We start from the raw sequence: 23,904 nt of genomic DNA on the forward strand, positions 1-23,904 counted from the left end.
AACCTCTCGTTATATGTCCCTGAACACTTGGATGACATAGTTCTCCCTCCCTAAAGTATACTCATGTTTTTTATACGCACATTCTACTTTTCCTCCTCTAGGAATAAGTCATGGACGCTGACCTGTCACATGCCTGCAACAAACAACGTTCAGAACAGAATCTTAATGGAAAACATTGATTTCCAAACGTCAGGAGTCCTCTTCCCCTCCCCCTAGGAGGACTGTAGTTTTTCCTTGGAAAACGAGTGACGTCGTCGAACAAGACTGAGCCCTAATCTGTGCCAAGTTTTATGGCAAGTATTTTGTATTCGTTGCCTCACCGAAGGCTCACAACAATCCCGTGAGATGGGGACCAATATCGCTGTTTTACAAATGAGAAACCTGAGGTAGAGACCTGAGAACCTTCACTTTGCTTCGTTATCAGGTCCTATTTGCTTTCACGAATATAACTAGGGTGGTATTTGGTGCTTTTGCGAACGCTTTATGGAAAGATTTTACCAAAGGCACAAGGTAGACGCTGGTGTTTACGGAAAATTGAATTGTGTTCGGTCGCCGAGGCTGCACTGGAGGAGGGTCCCAGCAGCCCTGCGAGCGCAACTCGGGGGTCCAAGGGGAGGCCCGCCCTGCTTCTACTCCCCTGTCACCAACCGGAATGCGCGCAGGGAAGCCTCCAAATGGACCCTAGGAAGATTCTCCGCCCCAGCCTCGCATACCTCTTTACCGCACACACACAGGCGCTCATATTGCGAAAATTCACAGAACAAACCGGTTTCTTTTCGGCGATGAGTCTCGGTGAGTGTCTTCGAGTCGGGTCTTGCTCCGGCATCTTTGTAAGCTCCTGCTGCTGGCCGTTGGCTAGTTAAGAGACCGACAATTCTCAGCACAAGTTTAGGAGCGAGAACTTCGGCAATCTCCTTGTAAGTACGGGGGAGCCCAGCGCTGCTCCCAGTAGTTTGCCTAGCCAATTCTCGTCCTATGAGGAGCCAGCTTAGTGGAAACTGGATTTATGCTTTGCGGATTGAGCCCGTGTTCCCGGACTTCCATGGTAGCGCAGTGGCTAAGGGCTCCAACTGCTAATTAAAAGATTGGCAGTTCAAATCCGCCAGCCGCTCCATGGAAGCCCTTAAGGGCACTTTTACTGCCCTACTGCCCTATATACAGCGTCACTCTGAGTTGGGATCCACTCAACAGCAATGGGTTTGTTGGCTTTTTTATTTGTTTCCCAGACTTCAGATTGTACACCAAGAAAATAGGTGTTCTTTGAGGACTGAGAATCCTGTCGTATATACACACGATAAAGTGCAAAAACAAAATCAAACCAAAAATCGAGCCAGTTGCGGTGGACTCCGCCTGATGGATGTCAGAATAGAACTGAGCTCCGTAGCTGATTTTTAGGAAGTACATCTCCAGGCCTTTCTTCACAGGTGCCTCTGGGTGGACTTGAACTGCCAACCTTTCCTTAGCAGCCCGGTCGTTAACTGTTTGCACCCCCAGGGAGTCCAAAACCAAAACAAAGCATCAAACAAACAAGCCCCCCAAACCCACCAGTACCTCTTAGTGCAAATGCCAGGCTTCTAAGTTTTTGTAAGGTGGCTCTCACTGGACAAAGTCTTTGCATCTGGCCTTTTCTGGAAAACTGGTTTGGGGGTTTTCCTCAAGCCTATAGCAGGTCGAGGATGATCAAGAACAATTCTTGACCTTGTCTTAATACTTGTCTGCACAGAAGAAGTAAGAAACCCTCAGGAGTGAAAAAAAACCTCCATGGAGACTCCAAACTGTCAAACCCTGGCTGACAGAAGGAAAAGGTCCTTACAAAAGGGGTGATTTCAAACTTGGAGGATGATTTCAGCCCTGTAGATTTCTCCTCCCTCTCTTGACCTAACCAGAGAGAATCCACTAGTTCAATCACATTTTCAAATGCCAAAGGGAAAAATAGTTCAAATTGCCTTGACCTTGTACAGTTCCTGACAGGTTAACAAAAAATGCACCATATGCAGGTAGGTGTCCCTGACTTGAGCCAGCATAGGCTCCTGGTCGAGCAGGTCAAGTAGGTCTAGCAGGACCAAATCCCTAAAGCCCTCCCAGACTCTAGTCCATATTCCAAATGTGATAAAAAAATAAAAAAGCCAAACCGAAACCCACTGCCATGGAGTCAATTGACTCGTGGTAACCGCATGTGTTACACAGTAGAATTGCTTCAAAGAGTTTTCTTGGATGTAATCTTTATAAAGGCAGATTGTCAGAAGATTGTCAGACCTTTCTTCCTTGGTGCCTGTGGGTGGGTTTCAAACCTTTAGATTAGTAGTCAAAACCACCCAGGGACCACTCCTACTGAGTAGGGGAAGAATAATTGCAGCTTTGAGAAGCTAATGTCTCTGTCAAAGAGTAAGATCTCTGAATTCGTTAAAAGTAAAAAGCAAAGAGTTTTATTGAGGGTAATACAATTCTCGAATTGGGGAAACACAGCAGAGAGGAATCTACTAAGTGCTCCAACATTCTGTGGGAGAGGTGAGCCTTTTATATAGTAAAACGGGGAAGGTAAACTCTGAATAGTAAAATTGGGGGTGGGGAGGTATTGAGAGACCATCAACAATATAATCTCTTTTAACATCAGCAAACCGGCAAGGGGCCAGAGACCCCCAACATCATGTTGGTGTTGTTCGGTGATGTTGAGTCAGTTCCAACTCATAGCAACCCTATGTACAACAGAACAAAACACTGCCCATCCTGTGCCATCCTCATAATCGTTGCTATGCTTGAGTCCATTGTTGCTGTCACTGTGTCAATCCATCTTGTTAAGGGTCTTCCTCTCTTTCACTGACCCTCTACTTTACCAAGCATGATGTCCTCCTCCGGGGACTGGTACCTCCTGATAACATGTCCAAAGTATGTGAGATGAAGCCTCACCGTCCTTGCTCCTAAGGAGCATTCTGGCTGTACTTCCTCCAAGACAGATTTGTTCATTCTTCTGGCAGTCCATGGAATATTCAATATTCTTCACCAATGCTATAATTCAAAGGCATCAATTCTTCTTGGATCTTCCTTATTCATTGTCCAGCTTTCACATGCATATGAGGTGGTTGAAAATACCATGGCTTTTTTTCTTTTCTTTAGGTCAGGCACACCTTAGTCCTCAAACTACATGTTGCATTGGGCAAATCTGCTGCAAAAGACCTCTTCAAAGTGTTAAAAAGCAAAGGTGTCACTTTGAGGTCCAACATCATAATCTCCGTCATCATCAGCAAACCCTTCCTGGAACAATCACGTGTCCTATTTTGTGTGGCTGGCTCAGTGTTAATGTCCCATGTGATGTCTGGGTGGTCAAAAGAAGCAGTAGCCCACCCAGGGACCTCTTCATGATGGACAGGAATGGGGCAATCCTGAGGATGGTGACTTTGGTGCCCCTGGGTTTCAGGAAAGAGGTTGGGACCTGATTTTGAGTCAAATTTTTAAGGGAAATTGTAATTCCCAGTAATCCAAACTGTCTTCCAGGTCTGTCTTCAGGGTTATGATGGCATATCCAACAGTTAGAGATGTTACTATCATGAACTATGCTCTCAGACAGGCAAACTAGTAAGTTATTTCCCCCGGGCGGGGCAGTAGCACCAAATTGGAGCCTGAGAAGGAGAAGAAGAACACTCAGACCCGTAATTTAACACCAAGGGAAGTAATCAGACCCTGAGAAGGGAATTTGACAGGAAAAGGCCAAAATGAAGAGGATAAGGAGAACAAGGGCAAAAGTGACTCCTAAAGTTGCAGCCACACTAACACTGGAATTACTCATCTGTTGGCTGGGGTTGTTTTCTTGAAGAGGACCTTGAGATCTTGGATCAGCTCACAGGTGTACTCTGGGGGGTCTCTGGCAATGTCTTTACTCTCCTGTGGGGAATAGAGTTTAATCTTTGAATTGTGTACCCAAGGTCCCGCTCCCTTGAGTTTTACTGCTGTGGGAGTAGCCAGTATGATCTGAAAGGGGCCATTCCACTTCTCTTGTAATTGGTCTGTTGGGGAGCCCTCTCTCTAAGATGTTAGAAGCACCTGATCACCTGGGCTTAGGGTCACCACTGCCCCCTTAGTGAGAGCAGGCAGTACTGCATTTCCACTCTCCCTAACGGCCTCTTGTACCTGTCTTAGATTTATAAGATAATGTAGAGCTTCTTTCGTGTTGGGGTCAAAAAGAAGATTAGATGTGAGGAACGGTCTTCTGTATATCATTGCAAAGAGGCTAAGTTTTCAGCTTACTTCTAGGTGCCTTTCTTACTCTTAGAAGGGCTATCGGCAATAGTCTCAGCCAGGTTTCTCTGGTCTCCTGACAAAGTTTGGCTAGAGTCTTCTGTAGGGTCTGACTCACCCTTTTTACCTTCTCTGACAATTCTGGGTGCCAAGCAGTATGTAATCTGTAAGTTATGCCCAGGACAGAGGACAGGCCTTGGGTAAATTAGCTATAAATTCTGGGCCATTGTCACTCTGAAGTGATCTAGGCAACCCCAAACAGTGTATTACCTTTTTAAGGAGTGCCTTACACACCTCTATTGCCTTCTCTGACCAGTGGGGAATGTCTCTACCCACCCAGTAAAAAGTGTCTACAAAAACAAGTACTTATATCCTTGTTTTGGGGGCGTCACAGTGAAATCTGCCTGTCAGTCCTCCCCAGGGTATGTTCTTTGATGTTGAACTGGTCAGGCCAGTGGAGGGGGAATTGGATGGCTTTGGGCATTGATTTGGAGGCAGGTCTCACAGGTCTTCACAACTTGTCCCACTATCTTTCTTAAATGTCTCTCCCTTACCACTTTAGTAACAAGTTAGTGAGGGCTTCTTGCACATAATGGGTAACGTCATGAAGACTCTTCACAACTTTTCAAATTATAGAGGCAGGAACCAGAGCCTTTTCTTCTTCATTTTCAAACCAGCCAGCTGCATTCATCTTGTAACCCTGTATTTTAGCCCTATGCCACTATTCTGAGCTATACTGTGGCAAGTTATCTACAACCTGACTTCTCGGGAGTAGGCTTAGTACTTGTTCAGGTTTTAAGGTTAGGGCAGTTCTCCTGGCTATCTTGTCAGCTTTGCTGTGCCCAGGGTCATCTGAGTATTTCCTTTCCGATATCCCTTGCAGTGTATCACCACCACCTTCTTTGGCCATTGTACTGCTTTTAAGAGCTTTAATATGAGCTCCTTATACTTAATGAGGGGGTTTCAGGCCGTGCACAACCCCATCTCCTTCCAGATAGCTAAGTGAGCATGAAGAACAAGGAACCTGTACATAAAATCTGTGTACAGGTTGAGAACCTTATCTCACCCTAACTGTAGTGCCCTAACCAGGGCTATGAGCTCGGCTTTCTGAGCTAATGTTCCAGATGGCAGACTCCTCACTTCAATAACATGGGAGCTAACAATAGCATATCCTGCTCTCCACTCCCCATTCTGGACTAGGCTGCTGCCGTCAGTGAACCACTCCACGTCTGGGTTCTCCAGAGGAGTGTCCCCAAGTCTTCCCTACTTGAATAGACTTGGTCTATTATCTCAACACAGCCATGTTCTAGCTCAGTTTTATCACTCACCAGGAGGAGGGATGCAGGATTTAAAGTTTGACATAACTTTAAGGCAACTTCAGAGGTGTTTAGCAGAATGGCCTGGTATTGGGTGATACGTCCCCCTGTCCGCCACTAGTTTCTTTTTACCTTTAGTACTGTCTGTACTTGGTGGGGGGTAAGACCCTCTAGGGGTTGTCCTAATGAGAACTTAGAAGCCTAGGTCCCTTCCCAATAACTGGGCCAGGCATTCAGGGATATATAAAAATGAAGCAAGGCAATGGGACCTAACTCACAAGGGAGGGGGGAGCAAAGCACCTTACCCTTGGCTCCCATCGACCCCAGTGATGGTGCAGTTGTGGGTGGAGAAGGGGACTCCGTGATGGGTCAGGACAGACCAGATATCTCCAATATCTAATAAAAATTCAGTTTTCCTACTTGCCACATCGATGGTAACCCAAGGCTCCACAGCAGAGATGATCAAGGTATACTACTCTGGAGCTGGGCGATTCCTTGGGTTCTACCAGTCGGAGTGCTCTACCTTAGCACCCGAGAGGGCGGCAACGAGAGGCTTCTTTTGGAGGGGTCAACTGGGCACCCTGTTTTGGGACACTCAGGATAATCCCTCTTCCAGTGCCCCTCCTTCTTGCAGTAACTGCAATGATTCGGTCCCAGTCTCTGTGGTTGGCTCCCTTGCTTCTGGAAGGTCCATCTTCTTACCCCATACTGGTTATCTCGAGGTGTCCCTTGGGTGACAGTGGCCAACAACTGGGACTTCCACTCTACCCGTCTATCTTTCTTAGCCTCTTCTGTCCTGTCCCGGTTGTTAAACACCTTGAAGACCTCCTCTATCAGTCATGAGACTGGTGTCTGGGGTCCTGCCTCTAACTTCTGCAGCTTCCTCCTTATGTCTGCAGAGGACTTAGTTAAAAAGTGCATAACCACTAGGGTTCTCCCCTCAGCTGACTCAGGGTCAGTGTTTGTGTATTTCCTAAAAGCCTCAGTCAACCTATTAAGGAACGCAGCTGGATTTTCCTCTTTCTCTTGAGTCACTTCTCTAACTTTATCATAATTAACCGGTTTAGTCACACATTTCTTCATTCCCTCAGAGATGCAAGTGATAAAATGTCTTATTCTTCCCTGATCTATCCTACCTTCATAATCCGTGGCTGATTTCGGGCTGTGATGAGGTTATTCTCTCATTAGCCTGGTACTTAGCCTCTCTGTAGGTCTGGCCTAAGGCTGCTAAGAGTCCTATTTGAGCTTAATCTTGAAGGTCAGAGACAGGGTGCCAGCTCTGACACTGGCAGGCGAGATCCAAGTGCCAGAATACGAATTGATAAAGACAAAAGGGAAGAGAGTAGGAGCGGCTGAAGACAGGGTGATGAGCCTCTAACAGGCGATGGGTAAGATGGTCAGAGACCCATCAGTAGAGCAAAGGTCTAGGGTGTTCCCAACAATCCCACAGCCACTCCTTAAGGTCTTCAGTAGAAGAGATTCTACAAAGGCTCCGGACTTCAGGCAGCATTAAATTTAGCCACTGCTGGATGGCACTTGAACACCAAGAGAACAGAATGGAAAAATGAAAATACGGAGAAATCAAAAGTAGAGAATTCAGAAGAAAAATCGGGTGTTTCTTGAGGACTTGAACCTCTCAACACCTGCCCAGGGCTAGTTAGGGAAAGGTTTGCACGGTTCCCAAGGCAGCCAAATCAGGCCCTGAGGATATATCTTGGGGCCTTAAGTCCCTCATTACCCTAACCTTACCGGGCCCTAAGGCTCCCCGGCTGATCAGGCCCAGTGGGGCGAAGTTCTCACTCTTCTCTCGAAAGAGGTATATTGTCTTCAACCCCATCCACAAACCCAAGTGCTTTAAAGAAAAGTGTTATAGACAAAGGGTGAAGACTAGGAAGTGAAAGTGGGGAGATCAAAGGGAAAAGAAACCTAAACTTGTCAGAGTGGGGCCAGTCAGCCCAAGGAAAACTCACCACTTGGAAGAGGCACCAAACAAAGAAGTCCGGGGGGCTGCGTTCTTTTCCAAGGGTCTGGATTCCGTGGGCTGAGTTCACCGCATCCTCGAACCGGGACTAAATCTGTCCATGTGGGTCGCCAAAACTGTTACTGCTGAGGGCAGGGTGGCCCTCTGGACTCAATGGGTCCTTGTCTTTCTCTTGTAATACACAGAGGAGACAATTTTGGGTTCAGCTCTAACAGGTTTATTTTACTTGTGAAAAGTAAAAGGAGTCATTGGGGGTTCATATGGCTCCAAAAGACTGACTTGAAAAGGGAAGCAAGGAGAGGGCTTATATGGGTCCTGTGGGGACAGTAGAGAAATGAATATCCAGTGGTTTTTTTTTTTTTTTGAAGGAGCTATCCCCCTCAGAATGGCGGTGGATACTAATTAGGCTGCCCGCATTTGGAATCCAAGATGGAACCCGCTGATATCCAGGATGGAGTCCTCTCGGCAGCCCTTGGCATCACTTATTAGGGGATATAGTGCAGGCTCACTGATCTTCTGCACTACATTGCCCCCTTCAGAGGGCCAAGGAAGGTCAAACAGCTGTCATGCTTTGTTCTTCTGTGCATGCGGAGCCTGTAGAGGGGGAAGGGACTAGAAAAACACTAAGAAGGAAGTAGTAATTCAAGGTTTTTTTTTTTTTTTTTTTTAACCTTTTCTCATGTTGACAGAGTGTGGTTTCTGTTTGCCCAACTTCCAGGTGGTAATCTTTTAACAGCTCTTCTATTCCTCCAGCACAGTTAACCCTGTCTCACTAACATGGTCCAGGAAACCCTTGTGGCATAGTGGTTAAGAGCTACGGTTGCTAACCAAAAGGTTGGCAGTTTGAATCCACCAGGCACTCCTTGGAAACCATATGGGGCACTTCTACCCTGCCCTATAGGGTCGCTACGAGTTGGAATTGACTTGATGGCAATGGGTTCAACATGGTCCAGGCACTAGGGGCTGTGTTACTGGCTGGAAACCCCAGATTTTTAACTGAGCATGACTTGTATTGGCCAGTAAACAACAGACCAAGGTGGGAGGACAGGAAAGGCACCTTTACTTCCTTGTACGAGGAAATGGAGTCAGTTGGAGCTGCTGCTGCCAAGACTGCTTGCCAAGGGCATGCAGACAAGTTGCTTTTAAAGGGGTTTACAAGTAGGGAATTCATACAAGTTAAATCAGCAACACTCTTAATCATACTATGCAGACACAATGGCATTTCCATATAACCTCCAAGCAAAAACAGGATTCAAACGCAAAGCTGTTGGGGAGGGGGGGAGGCAGCAAAGGAAATGATTTTTTCAATACAGTACTGTAGGGGAGGAAACCAGGTAAAGAATATAGTACTGTGGGGCTCTGTCTCAGCTGCAAGATGAACAGGCCACAGTACTGGTCCCTGCCCTGTGGAAACTTGTTGTCTAAAGAAAGAGAGAACTTATTTGTTTAATTAGAGCAATTAATGGAGCCCTGGTGGCACAGTGGTTAAGAGCTTGGTTGCTTACCAAAATGTTGACTGAATCTACCAGCTGCTCCTTGGAAACCCCATGAGGCAGTTCCACTCTGTTTTGTAGCATCTTTATGAGTCAGAATCAACTCCATGGCAACAGGATTTTTTGGTTCAGAGCAATTAAAACATGAGGTAGTATGGGAAAGGGAATTCAGGGTGCTGAGGAAACAGATGGGGCACCTAAGCCCCGATAAAGGGAGCCAACACAGACCTCAATGAGAAGACTGAAAGGTCTAAGTTAATATTAGAGGAATGAGTCAAGAACTGGGTCTCATAATGTGAGGCCAGAAGGGTGGTAGCAGGGGGTGTTCAAAAATGTTTTGCAGGTAGAAAATAAGGAGGGGGGAAAGATGGAAGGACAGAAATCTTACCATGGCTTGAGACTCGGAACCAATTTTGGTGTATGTGGCTGGGAGGAATGGTGACAGGTGAGGCTACAGATATGGGCAGGTTAGGGCAGCAATCATTAAAATGTAAAAAGCTTTCCCAAAGAAGGGACTTGTCCAGTGTACCAACTTGATTGAAGTGCAGCAGCTTTACTAAGAAAGAGCCTAAGAATTTTGCAGCTGTGGTGGGATGAGGTGGCCTAATGAGTGTGTAGTTAAGGTGACAAACTGCTAATACATTGTGCTCTGTATGTGCAGGCTTGAATTTCATCTGTCTTAGCTATCTAGTGCTGCTCTAATTGAAATATCACAGTGGGTGGCTTTAAACAACAGAATTTATTTTCTCACAGTTCAGGAGACTAGAAGTTTGAATTCAGGGCACTGGCTATAGGGGAAGGCTCTCTCAGCTTTGGAGCAAGATCCCCGTCTCAGTTTCTGTAGCCCCAGCATTCCTTATTTCCTTGGCCATCTTCACGTGCTGTCGTCCAGCCCTCCAGTTTGTGCTTGCTCCTGTGTTTAATCTGCTTTTTATAACTCAGAAGTGATAAGGTTTAGGACACACCCTACACTGATATGGGTCATTAACATAACAAAAAAAAGCCCATTGCCATCGAGTGGATTCCAACTCATAGTGACCGTACTGGGCAGAGTAGAACTGCTTCATAGTTTCCAAGAAGTGGCTGGTAGATTTGAACTGCTGACCTTTTGGTTAGCAGCTGTAGCACTTAACCGCTATGCCACCAGGGTTTCCATCCACAGGTTTAGGGACCAGGAATTCAACACATGTTTTGGGGGGACACATTTCAATCCCTGACATCATCCTCATTGAGATGTGTTCCACGGAGAAGAGTAAAGCCAAGAGGAAGAGCAGCACCACTACAAGGTTATTGCTCTCAAACCAGCCAGTTATCACTCGTCAGCTTAGACTCCCTTTTCCAGTCAGAGTAATGTGGCTAATCTTAAGGGGGGGGGGGAGGCATTCCTTTTTTATGCACTTGCATATTCCTTTTTGAGAATCAAGCCAAGGAAGGACAGGGGAAAAATTCCCTCACCTCTGCCCCACCCACATGCACAGATCACAGGGTTGGGGTTGCAGGGCCGGTTCCTGCTTATGGGCTCCCTTTGTCAAGCTGGCTCAATCTTCAGCAAAGTGACAAAGCTTCCGCTACTCATGAAGTATGGCGGGTATTTCTGGGAGAAATGAAAAAAAACTTACCAGGTCCCACCGAGATTTGAACTCGGATCGCTGGATTCAAAGTCCAGAGTGCTAACCATTACACCATGGGGCCACCACACGGATGTCACTAACAAGTTTGTCCTGTGACAGACATTTATCTGTGAGTCACTAGATTACCCAGTAAATTTTAAAGCAGTTGCTTTCAGCAAAACTTTACTGCCCCCTAGAGGGGCATTTTGAAAAAGAGTGGGGGTTTTGGTTGTCACAATGACTAGGGACACTAGAGACTAGGGACGAGTGATGCTGGAAGTCCTGCAATGCTTGGGACAGTCCTGCACAATGAATTATCCTGAAACCTACATGACTTTTGTAAAGTGACCTTGTGTGATCCACCTGGGTTTTCAGGAACCTCTTCTAATAGCTAAATCCCTGCTTCATCCTGGTTTGTACTCTCCCACAGAATTGTCCTCTCACATATAATTGGCTATGTCATGTAGGATTTTGACTTTTATTCTGAGATATGAAGTCACACCTTCCACCTAGGTGTCCTAGGAGGGTTGCCTTTGGAATCCTGAGCCACCACATGAGAAGTCAGACCACTCAAGGCTACCATGCTCTTAGGAAGCCCAGACCACACACAGGTGCTTTGGCCAGAGCCCCAGCTGAAGTCTCAGCTGACAGTCGGCATCGGTTACCAGACATGTGAGTGAAGATGCCCTTGGCCATCACCCCAAGAACCACTCTGAGCCAGTGAGTCTTTCTAAGTGAGGGCCCAGACATTTTGGAGCAGAGACAAGCCATTCCCGCTGTGCTCTGTCCTAATTCCTGACCCACAGAATCCATGAAGGTTTGTTTTTCACCACTAACTTTTGGGGTAGTTTGTGACACAGTAACAATAACTGGAACAACTCTAGAAACAGGAGTTTTTACCTATCCAACTCCATCAGTATTGCACAATAGAGCTATACCTAATTTTTTTACCACCATAAATAATGCTTTATACTCATGTCTCCTTATGGGCCTATTTTGAGACCCAGTGACACAGTGGTTAAGAGCTTGCTGCTAACCAAAAGGTCAGTAGTTTGAATACACCAGTGGCTCCTTGGAAACCTGATGGGGCAGTTCTACTCTGTCCTATAAGGTCACTATGAGTCAGAGTTGACTCGAAGGCAACGGGTTTGATGATGGGCCTATTTAAGGATTTTTTTGTTGTTGTTGTCATGTATCTTCAAAGATATTTATTTCAAAAATTGTTGGCCCTGTGGTCTGCAAGAACCAAAACCCAAACCCGTTGCTGTTGAATCGATTCCAACTCACAGCAACCCTATCAGACAGAGCAGAACTGCCCCATAGGGTTTCCAAGGAGCACCTGGTGGATTTGACCATTTGGCTAGCAGCCTTAGCTCTTAATCACTACACTACCAGGATTTCCATGGCCTGCAAGAGTGGGATGAAATATGAAGAAGTAAAAATCATGTGTAGATGGTTAGGGATAGAAAACCCCCCCAAAATATTATTATATTAAGCACTAAAAAGGCATTTGGTGGAGTGTCATTCATTCATGGTACAGTCCAGGCACTGGTCTTGGTGCTGTGAGCTGAGAACCAGACTCCTTTGCTAGAACACACCTTTGTAGTGATAGTTTTATGATATATCATTTGCTTTTCTATAACTAGATGCTAGGGGAAGCAGGCCATCTTCTCTCTTGCAGCATGTTTTTTTCGGCAGCTATTTAGAGGACCTGTCAGTTTTCGAGGCTTTATGCAGGATTTAAGTTGGACTAAGAGAAAAAGAGGCAGACATGTGAAGCTCATAACTTCTAAGTAGAAAGAAAAGGGCAGAGAGAATTTCTAAAAATGAAGTATGGGGTGTAAGATGTTTTGCATCTTTACTTGAGAATGTGATGGAAATTTTGCCAACAGTCTAAATTTGCTCTCAGAAGTGAAGGAGGATGTCTTCTTTTGAAAGCCCACATGTGGGTGGTTAGAAAGGAAGGCAAGGTTGAGCTGATTAGATTGCAGTCCCTGCTGAGGTGGGAAGTTATAAATTTTTGCAGCATAAACTGGTATACTTGAGTGGTTTCCTCCAACAACCTTCCAATGGCCCAGGTGCAGTTGCTAAAACTGCAAGAGCTAAATTGATTTGGGTTGGTACTTTTAGGTGTATGCATCAGAAAGGTCAGAGAAGCAGGAGTCAAGGCTATTGGCCATAGACTGATGAAGATGAGGATACCTGGCTGGATGGGATAAAAAAAGAGACTAGAAGGGGCTTGAGAGACTGGGCAAATGGAGGGCAGAGGGACCCAGAGAGCAGGAATATCAATGTAATGGTATATTCTGGGTTCTCTGGGACAAAGCAGGGGAAGAATCTTCTCTCCACTCTGTCTTGATCTCCTACTTTTGCCCTATATCTACCTTAGCTCCAACCACATTGACCTCTCTTGGTACTCCTAGAACATGCTAAGCAGGCACCTTGCACTCAGGAACTTTGCACTTATTCCTTCTGCCTGGAATAGCGTCCCCCAGATAGCAACACTTTCTCACCATTTTTAGGTCTTTATGCCAATGGCAAGGAGCCCTGGTGGTGCAACAGTTAAGAAGTTACTGCTAATGCAATGTTGGTGATTTGAACCCACCCAGCTGCTCTGTGGGAGAAAGACCTGGCGATCTGCTTCCATAAAGATTACAGCCTAGAAAACCCTACCGGATAGTTCTACTCTGCCACATGGGGTCACCATGAGTTAAAATCAACTTGATGGCATCTAACAGCAAATGCCAAAGGGACCTCAGTGAGGCCTTGTCTACCTGATTAAAATTGCAATCCTCAACTCCCTACCTCCTTCCCTGTGCTATTTGTACCTAAGGAACTTAACTAGAACTGACACAGTACATATTTTAATAATTTATTTTTTATTGTCTGGCTCATTCCCCACCTGAAAGTAACACAGTAACAGAAACTTTAGCAGATTTTTTGTCACTGTGTATCCTCAATGTTAGAATGGTACCATATAAATAATTTTTTTTTTTTTTTTATAAATCCTGGCTTATAATAGGTGCTCAATCTTTTATGATTAAATACATGAATTTCCTGTAAGCTGGCTGACTCGTCACATAGAGGTAAAATTATTGGCTCTACAATGATTTCCCTGACTTATAACTGGGATTTGGAACTATATTCTTCTCTTGATGTATGTTTTTAAATTATTGCCTTATGGTATCTCATTCAGTTCAAACAACTACCCCCAATATTTCGGATAAGGAAACTGGATATAACACATCTCACTGACTTATTTGTGATGGCACAGTGGCCAAAATGGCATTTGTCTTTTTGTGGTGGTGAGTCACACTTTGCAACATCAGATTTTTTTGGGCGGGGGAGGGAGGAAGAACCAGGGTCCCAATACCTAGAAATTCTGTTACCTTCATTGAATCAAGGGGCACAGGAAGATCTGTGGGCCACTGAATGAGAGGTTAGACTCATTTGCTTGGTTAAGCCTCTAGTTCTTCTTGTCTTTTTTCCTTTCTTCCTGCATCACAGTTCTCATAAGGGCAAAGCCATGTTTTTATATCCTGAGTCTGCTGTCTTTTTGTCCACGCAGATATTAAGATACCAGATCAACACATTTGAGAGCTAACCTCTTCAACATATGAGTGCATCTTTTGAGGGCTGTCATCAGGGAATCAGTTTTGTAAACCTCAAACTGGGTTCTTTCCCAGAATTTGAAGAAAGTGTACAAAAATAGCACTGGTTATAATATGAGTAGAAATAAAGTGGATGAAGTTATTTCAAAACACTTCCAACAAGAGATAAGGACTTATATTGCAGATAAGTATTTCTCCTGTCAAATGGACAACATTACAAAATAAAGTGAAATTCCAACAATTTATAACAAATACATGTGTGGGAGTGCATTTGGTATGCTTGGAATCTGGACAAAGGAAAACTGAAGCATGAAGATTTTCGGTGAGCTGTATTACCAACACCATACAGCAAAACAGAATAAATTCATGCTAGATTGGCAGTGTGATTGTTTAAGGTATGGTTATACCAAAAGTAAAGAGAGACAAGTTAAAATGCCATTACAGATTTGTGGAAATGCTCCTTAGGAATCAGGGTACTTCATTTATTTTGATTCTTTGCTCCCTAAAACAATTCCTGGTCAATAGTTTGTGATCGACATTCCTGGGTGGTGCAAACAGTTATTATGCTCGGCTGCTAACAGAAAGGTTGGAAGTTTAAGTCCACTCAGAGGCACCTTGGAAGAAAGGCCTGGTGATCTACTTCCAAAAAATCAGCCACTGAAAGCCCTATGGACACAGTTCTACTGCGACACAGATGGGGTCACCATGAGTTAGAGTCTGCTTGATGGTAACTGGTGGTGGTTATTTGTGATCAGTTCTCAGGCCAGGCACATCCCCCTATATATTTAATATACTGGATTCTAGTTTGACAATGATTTCTTGAGTTTTGTTATCATGAACATGTTCCTCAGATGCAAGCATCCTAATAAAGTCCCTGCTTGAAAGATTCCATTACTACATCCAGTTTAAAACCACAGAAATGTTGCAAAGAAGACAGGTTTGGGAGAACATCAGGCTTGCAGGACTGGCTGCTTTCCAGCTTTAAATTCTATGGATTTTTCAGACCTTTGTTATAGCTCATATCTTGTGAACATGTTCTGAGACAGATTGAAGGGTAGGATCAAATAGGAGAACATGAAGTTATAGCGAAAGAAACCAACATGCCTACACTAATCAAATAAAAATGACAAAAAACAAAGAATGCCCTTGTTGTTGACATTAAGACAATCTGTACGTATGAGAGAAAGATCTCCTGGTGGGTTGAAGATAAAGCACTATTGAAGGATGCTGTCTGAGTCATCTAGTGCTGCTATAAGAGAAATATAAAAAGTGGATGGCTTTAACAAACAGAAATTTATTCTCTCGTAGGTTAGGAGGCTAGAAATCTGAATTCAGGGCACCAGCTTTAGGGGACGGCTTTCTCTCTCTGTTGGCTCTGGTGAAAGGTCCTTGTCATCAATCTTCCTCTGGTCTAGGAGCTTCTTAGTGCAGGGACCCTGGGTCCAAAAGACACCCTCCCCTCTTCTTGGTGGTAATGAGGTCCCTCTCCTCTCTGCTTGCTTCTCTTTTATATCTCCAAAGAGATTGACTCAATATACAACCTAATCCTGTAGGTTGAGTCCTGCTTCATTAACATAACTGCCTCTAATCCTGCCTCATTAACATCACAGAGGTTAGGATTTACAACACATAAGAAAATTACATCAGATCACAAAATTACGTCGGATCACAAAATGGAGGACAACCATACAATACTGGGAATCATGGCCTAGCCAAATTGGCACACATTTTGGGGGGCTACAATTCAATCCATAACAGATGCTAAAAACCAAAAATAAGCAGAACAAAAAACAAAAAACTATGTTTGTTGTCTTCAAGTTGATTAAGAGTTATGGCATCCCCATGTCTTAGAGTAGAACTGAATCTTTATGGAAGCAGATCACCAGGCCTTTCTTCAGCAATGTTGCTGGGTGGGTTTGAAATACCAACCTTTAGCTTAGTAGTCGAGCACAAACTGTTTCCACCACCCAGGGACCTCAGTGAAAGATGCTACAGGCCCACTATCCTCTTGTTATTGAATAAAATACTCTTCAGCCTTTTTTCCATTTCTTCATGTAAAATATGAACTCAGGCCTGCTCTTTTTTATGTTGACTAATACAGTTCAGAATTTAGCCTTGTCAAAACAATCGAAGCAAAAAAAAAAAAAAAAGGCAAAACAACAGCAAAAACAAAACCCGCTTTTGACTCATAGCAAACCAATAGGACAGAGTAGAACTGCCGCATAGGAGTTCCAAGGCTATAATCTTTACAGAAGCAGACGGCCACATCTTTCTCCAGAGGAGCAGCTCATGGGTTCAAACTACCCACCATTTGGTTAGGAGCAGAGCACTTAACCACTGTGCCACCAGAGCTCCTCAGGGATGAAAGCATATAGGGTTTATTCGGTTGATTAATCTGTATGCATATAGCAAGACCTTTCCGTTCAGAACAACAGGAAGGCTTATCTTAGGCTGGTTACAGTGGTTTTTTTTGGTAAGGAGAAAAGGGAGAATATATAGAGTGGCAATAATCATTGGTTGAGCTCTGTCATGGTGTCTATCTTGGATTCTTTGCCCAAGGTAAATTTGGTTAAGTTTATCGTTAACAGGTGTTCTATCACAAGGAGGAATTTGCAGAGTATTAATGGTCACCGTGTCTCCACTATGTCTCCTATATTTCTGAGAACTTAAGATGTTTATCTGTTCTTGGGCACATTCTATAATGACTTCTGAGTTCTGGATGTTCCTATGCACTCAAGAGGAATCTGTCAACTTGGTCCTCAGTTCCTCTTTTCAACAGCCTTAAAAATGAAAGTCTATAATAAACAAGATGATTCTCAAAAAACTAAGGAAGTGGTCCTCCTTCCCTGAAGCATTCACGAGTCATCAAAGAATAGGATCTGATGTATTGCTAATGAGTCATTCTCTCCAGTGCAATAGTTTTGTGTGAATCTTAAAAACTGCTATCAAGTTGTTTGTTCTTAGTTAACATGTACGTATTGATTTTTACCGAAACATTTATCAAAATGTATATTTTACTGATATTTGAGAGCAGATTCTTTATAATGATTTATGCATGGGCGTGTAACTTGCTGGAAGTCACAGATCCAAGAAATGGCCTAGTTGGGCTAATAAGCTAGCACAGCTCTAGAAACATGGTAAATACCCAATAAGTCTTGAATAAACAGTTATCATGCAAGGGTGACTTATACAAGCAAAGGCCCGTTTCAGTGCTTTGTTTCCACGTTCTGGTCATTTGCACAAGAAGCCTGTGAGGTGGGTATTATGACCTATAGACAGTAGATCCTAATGGTAAGAGCAAGGACACTGGAGTTTTTTGGTTGTTTAATATCCATCTTGCTGTGTGACCTCGGGTAAGTTACCTCTGTTGTTTTTCCTCATTTGAGAAATGGGGATGACACAGCATACGTTTGCGAACAGTACATTTATTCTACAGATAAATACCTAGACCGGTTAAGTTATCTATCTATGGTCACATAGCAAGAGGAGGAGCTGGGGCCAAAAACCCAATCCATTCCCACTAACCTGGGCTGTGAGCTTCCTTACACCACCCTGACTGCTTTCGCAGTTTGTTAAATACCAAAAGCTGAGACACATTTTCATTGATCAATCTCAATTCCTTACCTAAAGCATTCATATCTCAGAGCCAACAGCACCCTTTCTTCTCTTCGGAGGATTCACCGCACAACCTACCTGACCTTTGACCCTCAGCACCTCCGGAGCAGCCCCGGCCGGTATCTTCTTCTCCACTTTCGTTTGAACTGATGACGGGGGCGGAGCTAGAACTGCGACATTTTCCCGCCTGTGTTCCTTCTAGTTTTCAGTTTGGTCCGATAGATTCAAATAAAAGGCCAGCCATTTTTCTTAACACAGCTTTTCGACTTCTTTAAGACTCACTTTTTGAGTACCATGTCTGGACGTGGCAAGGGCGGGAAAGGTTTGGGCAAAGGTGGCGCCAAGCGTCACCGCAAGGTTCTGCGTGATAACATCCAGGGCATAACCAAGCCTGCCATCCGGCGTCTGGCTCGCCGTGGCGGTGTCAAGCGCATCTCTGGTCTCATCTACGAGGAAACCCGCGGGGTGCTCAAGGTCTTCCTGGAAAACGTGATCCGCGACGCCGTCACCTACACCGAGCACGCCAAGCGCAAGACGGTCACTGCCATGGATGTGGTCTACGCGCTCAAGCGCCAGGGGCGCACCCTCTATGGTTTCGGCGGTTGAGATAACTTACTATGCCTAGCTGCTTTGTCTACCACCTACGAAAGGCTCTTTTCAGGGCCACCCACATTATCTTAAAAGAGCTGGAGAACTCGTCTGTCCCGGGATAGGAGAATAAAAGAAGCCTACTGGTTAGAGAGCCCGGCTGTAAATTCTCGCCACCCATTGACAATCCCCTCAACTTCCCCTCCCTCACACGCAATGTCACATCTGCACCCCAGGCAAGCATAACAGCTGGCTTTCTTGGAAAGTGAGTGGCTCTGAAAAGAGCCTTTTGTGTTTTACAGTGCCTACACAGGCAACTTACTTGGAGCTGGTGTACTTGGTGACGGCCTTGGTGCCCTCAGATACTGCGTGCTTGGCCAGCTCTCCTGGCAGCAGGAGGCGCACAGCCGTCTGAATCTCCCTAGAGGTAATAGTCGAGCGCTTGTTGTAATGCGCCAAGCGAGACGCCTCACCAGCGATGCGCTCGAAGATGTCGTTGACGAACGAATTCATGATGCCCATCGCCTTGGAGGAGATCCCTGTGTCGGGGTGGACCTGCTTCAGCACCTTGTACACGTAGACGGAGTAGCTCTCCTTGCGGCTGCGCTTGCGCTTTTTGCCGTCCTTCTTCTGCGCCTTGGTCACCGCCTTCTTAGAGCCCTTCTTCGGGGCTGGAGCAGACTTGGCTGGTTCAGGCATAGTGGAAAGTAAGAGAACAAAAGGTAGAAATAACAGGTAGGAAGAAGGCTAATCATTATTTATAGAGATTAATGCAAATAAGGAGGAGTAACGTCCTCTAGCTATTGGTGATTTCTTTAGAGGACGTTAATGACACTTTTGCCCAATCAAAATACGTGTCCTGTAAAATCGCGTTTCCATTGGTCTAAATGAAAATGACATGTTGACCAATGGCACGGCGTTCTTTTCGCGCCCAGATGTGGTTATAAAGAGAGCTTTTGGCAGTTTCATTCCAGTCACTACTCACAGAAGCTGACACTTAATTATGTCTGGACGTGGCAAGCAAGGCGGCAAGGCTCGGGCCAAGGCCAAGACGCGATCTTCCCGCGCCGGTCTCCAGTTCCCCGTGGGTCGTGTCCATCGTCTCCTTCGCAAAGGCAACTATGCCGAGCGAGTCGGGGCCGGCGCGCCAGTGTACCTGGCTGCGGTTCTGGAGTACCTGACAGCCGAGATCCTGGAGCTGGCGGGCAACGCTGCCCGCGACAACAAGAAGACCCGTATCATCCCGCGCCACTTGCAGTTGGCCATTCGTAATGACGAAGAGCTCAACAAGCTGCTGGGCAAAGTCACCATCGCACAGGGCGGCGTCCTACCCAACATCCAGGCTGTGCTGTTGCCCAAGAAGACTGAGAGCCACCATAAGGCAAAGGGCAAGTAGAAGTCGGGATCGATTTGCAGTAACCCAAACCTCCCATGCAAACCAAAGGCTCTTTTCAGAGCCACTTAACCATTTCCTAAGAAGAACTGAGCACTTAAATGCAAAAAAGTCTTTGGAAAGGCTACCTGCGGTAACCAGTTATAATTAGCTGGATTAGGGCCAGATACCTTGGTTTAGGCAATTTACCGAAGTGTTAATCTACCTGTATCCGTTTATCTCACTTCATATATGAAGTACTCCAGTCGCTAGTTTTCGTTTTCCTCAACATGTAATAATTTAAGGGGTTATAAAGAGACCACTTCATTGAAATTCACTGTTGGCTATTGCTTTAAACACAAGACACCTGAGCATTTGAAAGATGACGTTCTGATGGTGGTTTAGGGACAAATGTAGCAGAATCTAATTTTAAGATGTCTGTTTTCCTGGTTTTAGTCATTAAAGAATAAAATGCAGACCCTGAGGATGTAGAGATCAACCCAAACCTCTGTTATAGCCTAAAGACTATTTGGAGCCACTCAATGTCTAATCCCATATCGTGTAAATGTATCGTTTTTTCACATTGCTGATTTAGGAGAGCATTTTTAATGAACCGTCCTTTTACTTGGATAAGCAGTTAACAGAAGGGCCACATCCCAGGTGTATCTAAAATCAAGACTGCCTTTTATTTGGGTCAGGCTGCGCGCGCTGAGCGGCCTGGGCGAGTGGCCCTGGGCCCTGCTGTTGCTCACCGTCCTCGGCCGGCCGCAAGATCCGCTAAGACCCTCCCACGAAATCTAAGGTCGGACTCGTGGCCACCTCGCCCACAGTGGATCCAGCGGAGTTTTTGGTGCTGACCAAGCGTTACGGGGGGTACAGCCAGGCCGCGTGCGTCCTCACGCTGACGTTTGTGGCCGAGGTGCGGAAGTAGAGGCCGGAGTCGAGGTCCCAGCCTAGTGCAAAGCCCAGGAGGAGGCGGCCAGCACCGAGCCGATGACCTGGAACCAGGCGGAAAGCCAGCTGCAGCATGAATTGCGGATGGCAAAGCTGCAGCAGGTGAGGGGGCAGGAGCGGCGGCAGGCGGAGGAACAGGCCTGCCAGGCCGCACAGGCGCAGGCCTGGGCGCAGGTCAGTGAGCAGGAAGTGCTGCAGCTGTAGGAGTCAGTGACAAACGTCATCGCCGGAGAAAAACTGGAGGCGTGGGTGGAAGAAGCTTTGGACTTGGGGATGAGCTACAATTGGCTTATCACCAGAGAAAGGCTGATGGTCAGGCCATAACGCAAGGGCTCCTCTACTCCACCCCCCCACAAAAAAACAAAAAACACCGTTGCTGTGGAGCCCAACTCATAGCGATCCTGTAGGGCAAATCCATTGCCGTTGAGTCAATTGCGACTCATAGCGACCCTATAGGACAGAGTAGAACCACCCCATAGGGTTTCCAAGAAGCGCCTGGTGGATTTGAATCCCTGACCTTTTGGTTAGCAGCCGTAGCTCTTAACCAGTACTCCCCCAGGGTTTCCTGCAGGACAAAGAGGGTCCAGTAATAGTAACGCCCTCCCAGGGCCAAGGGACCTTGTGTATGTGAGGGTAAGAGGATTGGGCCTGATCTGGAATAAAGTAGTTGGTTCCCCTCGTGAGGAAGACTCAGCCTGTTGCGGCGCAGTCCTCACACTGCTGTGAGCCCACCACTTGGTCAGAAAGTTCCAAATAAGGAGCCCTGTCTATAGGGTCGCTATGAGTCGAAATCGACGCGACAGCACTGGGTTTGGTTTTGGTTCTGATCCTGGGTGGCGCAGTGGTTTAAGCGCTCGGCCGCAACCCAAAAACTCGTCATTTCAAAGCCATTGGGCCCCTCTGCTGGAGAAAGATGTGGCAGTCTGCTTCTTTAAAGATTACATCCTTGGAAAGAAACCCTATGGGACCATTCTAGTCTGTCCTGCAGGGTCACTGTGAGTCGCAATCGGCTTCATGTCAACGGATTTAGTTTAATGGTTTGGTTCTGCCCTCAACAACAACCCTCAGCACAGCATCTACCCGAGAGTGGTTCCCATCTCACCGAGGAGCAGAGCCCTGGTGGCGCAGTGTTTAAGAGCTCTGCTGCTAACCAAAAGGTCTGCATCTGGAATTCGCCAACCACTTCTTAGAAACCCTATGGGGCAATTGTCCTCTGTCCTATAGGGTCGCTATGAGTGGGAATCGACTGAATGGCTACAGGTGGTGGTGGTGAGGAGCCGACTGGGCCACAGCCCCCAGGGCAGCCAGGTCGTCTACGTATCGTCAATGGCAGGAGTCGGTAAATTACAGCTCGTGGGCTAAATCTGGCCTACTGTCTATATTTGTAAATAAAGTTTTACTGGAAAAAAAAAGAGGATAGGATGTAACACGTTTCTTCGGACGTTGCTTAAATGTGGTTTCTCAAACGTTTTTCCGAATTCCCTTTACCCTGTCCACAAATAAAGTTGTGATGACCTATTTGTTTCAGGATAAAACACGCTAAATTCTATTCAAACTTATTCAAGACATTATATTTCGATGCATTGATGTAATGCTAGATTCTTCAAGCTTAAAGGCAGAACTTTTCTACAGTAGTCAGAAAATTACGTTGTTAAAGAGTTGTTATGTTATCTTAAAGTGAAAACAAGTTTAAAAATGCGTTTTCCTATAAAGGGAACCTTGCTGGCGTAGTGGTTAAGAGCCATTTAAAGGCTGGCTGTTCGAGTCCACTGGGCGTTCCTTGGAAGCCCTAGCGTGCGGTTTTACTCTGCCCCATATCTACTCTACCGCAACGGGTCTGGTTTATTTGGGTTTGCTATGAATATAGGGTCGCTATGAGTCGGAATCGACTCGAAGTCAACGGGTTTTTTTTTTTTTTTTTTTTTTTTCCTATGGTTCTATGAAGTTATTGTGGAAACCCTGGTGGCGTAGTGGATAAGTGCTATGGCTGCTAACCAAAGATCGGCAGTTCCAATCCACCAGGAGCTCCTTGAAAACTCTGTGGGGGCAGTTCTACTCTGTCCTATAGGGTCGCTATGAGTCGGAGTCGAGTCTACAGCAACTTTTTTTTTAATGAAGTTATTCTTGAATTCCTCACATCCCAAAACAAATTTATTTTCCTGCTGGAAAAAAAAAAAGTTCTTGAAGTTGTGTCGGTAGAATAAATTGAAATGAGGATACAAAGCTGTGCTATCCAATACAGTAGCCTCTTGACAATTATGACTGATTACTTGAATGTGGCTAGTCCGAACAAAGATGTGTAAATATAAACTATATACTGGAGTTCAGACAGTGCAAAAACAAACGAGGCATCAAAAAAACCCAGGACTGGGATATACCGAATTAATAATTTTTATATTGACTTCATGTTCAAATGATAATATTTTGGCTAAGTTGGGTTAAAAAATGCTATAAAATTAATTTCACCTGGTTTCTTATTATTTAATGTGGCTACTAGAAAATGTAAACTTTATGTAGCTCGCATTTATTTCTATTTGAAAGCTCTGGCGTAGAGCGAACGCATTTGCAGGAATAACAGAAGCTACCAGAAAAAAATTCAGGCCTAGGACAAGAGTACCGCAGGAGTTGGAGCCCGGCAAATAAAAATTCCGAGTCCATAACCAATCAGGTTACCGAGAGGGTAGGCAGGGCCTCCTTTTATCCAATCAAGTTCTTAGTCTCACTATAAATAGACGGCTTTACGCCTATTCTTCATTTCTTCCTGACGCAAGCTAAGACTGTTAACTATGGCCCGAACCAAGCAGACAGCCCGGAAGTCCACCGGCGGCAAGGCGCCCCGCAAGCAGCTGGCCACCAAAGCTGCCCGCAAGAGCGCCCCGGCCACTGGCGGCGTGAAGAAGCCCCACCGCTACCGGCCCGGCACCGTGGCGCTGCGCGAGATCAGGCGCTACCAGAAGTCCACCGAACTGCTGATCCGCAAGCTGCCTTTCCAGCGGCTGGTGCGCGAGATCGCGCAGGACTTCAAGACCGACCTGCGCTTCCAGAGCTCGGCGGTCATGGCGCTGCAGGAGGCGTGCGAGGCCTACCTGGTGGGGCTGTTTGAGGATACCAATCTGTGTGCCATCCATGCC

General features: G+C 45.7%; 3 protein-coding genes and 1 non-coding gene across 4 annotated transcripts in view; 2 read left to right on the forward strand and 2 right to left on the reverse strand.

Moving 5' to 3' along the window:
* Positions 1 to 10,643: 10,643 nt before the first annotated feature.
* TRNAQ-UUG (transfer RNA glutamine (anticodon UUG)) lies at positions 10,644 to 10,715 on the reverse strand. The gene has a single exon. It is a non-coding gene; the product is annotated as a tRNA-Gln (tRNA).
* Positions 10,716 to 18,110: 7,395 nt separating this feature from the next.
* Positions 18,111 to 23,904, forward strand: part of LOC100663551 (uncharacterized) — a 36,832-nt gene continuing 31,038 nt past the window's right edge. The window contains exons 1-3 of the mRNA XM_003421110.4: positions 18,111 to 18,451; positions 22,082 to 22,112; positions 23,550 to 23,890. Of these exons, the coding sequence (XP_003421158.2) occupies positions 18,154 to 18,451; positions 22,082 to 22,112; positions 23,550 to 23,890 (670 nt within the window). The 5' untranslated portion in view covers positions 18,111 to 18,153. The remainder of the gene's footprint in view (positions 18,452 to 22,081; positions 22,113 to 23,549; positions 23,891 to 23,904) is intronic.
* LOC100663269 (histone H2B type 1-C/E/F/G/I) lies at positions 18,424 to 19,173 on the reverse strand. The gene has a single exon (XM_003421109.3). It carries the CDS (start codon positions 19,144 to 19,146, stop codon positions 18,766 to 18,768), a length of 381 nt encoding a protein of 126 aa, XP_003421157.1. The 5' UTR covers positions 19,147 to 19,173; the 3' UTR covers positions 18,424 to 18,765.
* LOC100662984 (histone H2A type 1) lies at positions 19,436 to 21,249 on the forward strand. Its single transcript, XM_023540255.2, has one exon. It carries the CDS (start codon positions 19,451 to 19,453, stop codon positions 19,841 to 19,843), a length of 393 nt encoding a protein of 130 aa, XP_023396023.1. The 5' UTR covers positions 19,436 to 19,450; the 3' UTR covers positions 19,844 to 21,249.

Source organism: Loxodonta africana, chromosome 1 (genome assembly GCF_030014295.1).
Source record: "Loxodonta africana isolate mLoxAfr1 chromosome 1, mLoxAfr1.hap2, whole genome shotgun sequence".
In the NCBI taxonomy this organism is placed as follows: Eukaryota; Metazoa; Chordata; class Mammalia; order Proboscidea; family Elephantidae; genus Loxodonta; species Loxodonta africana.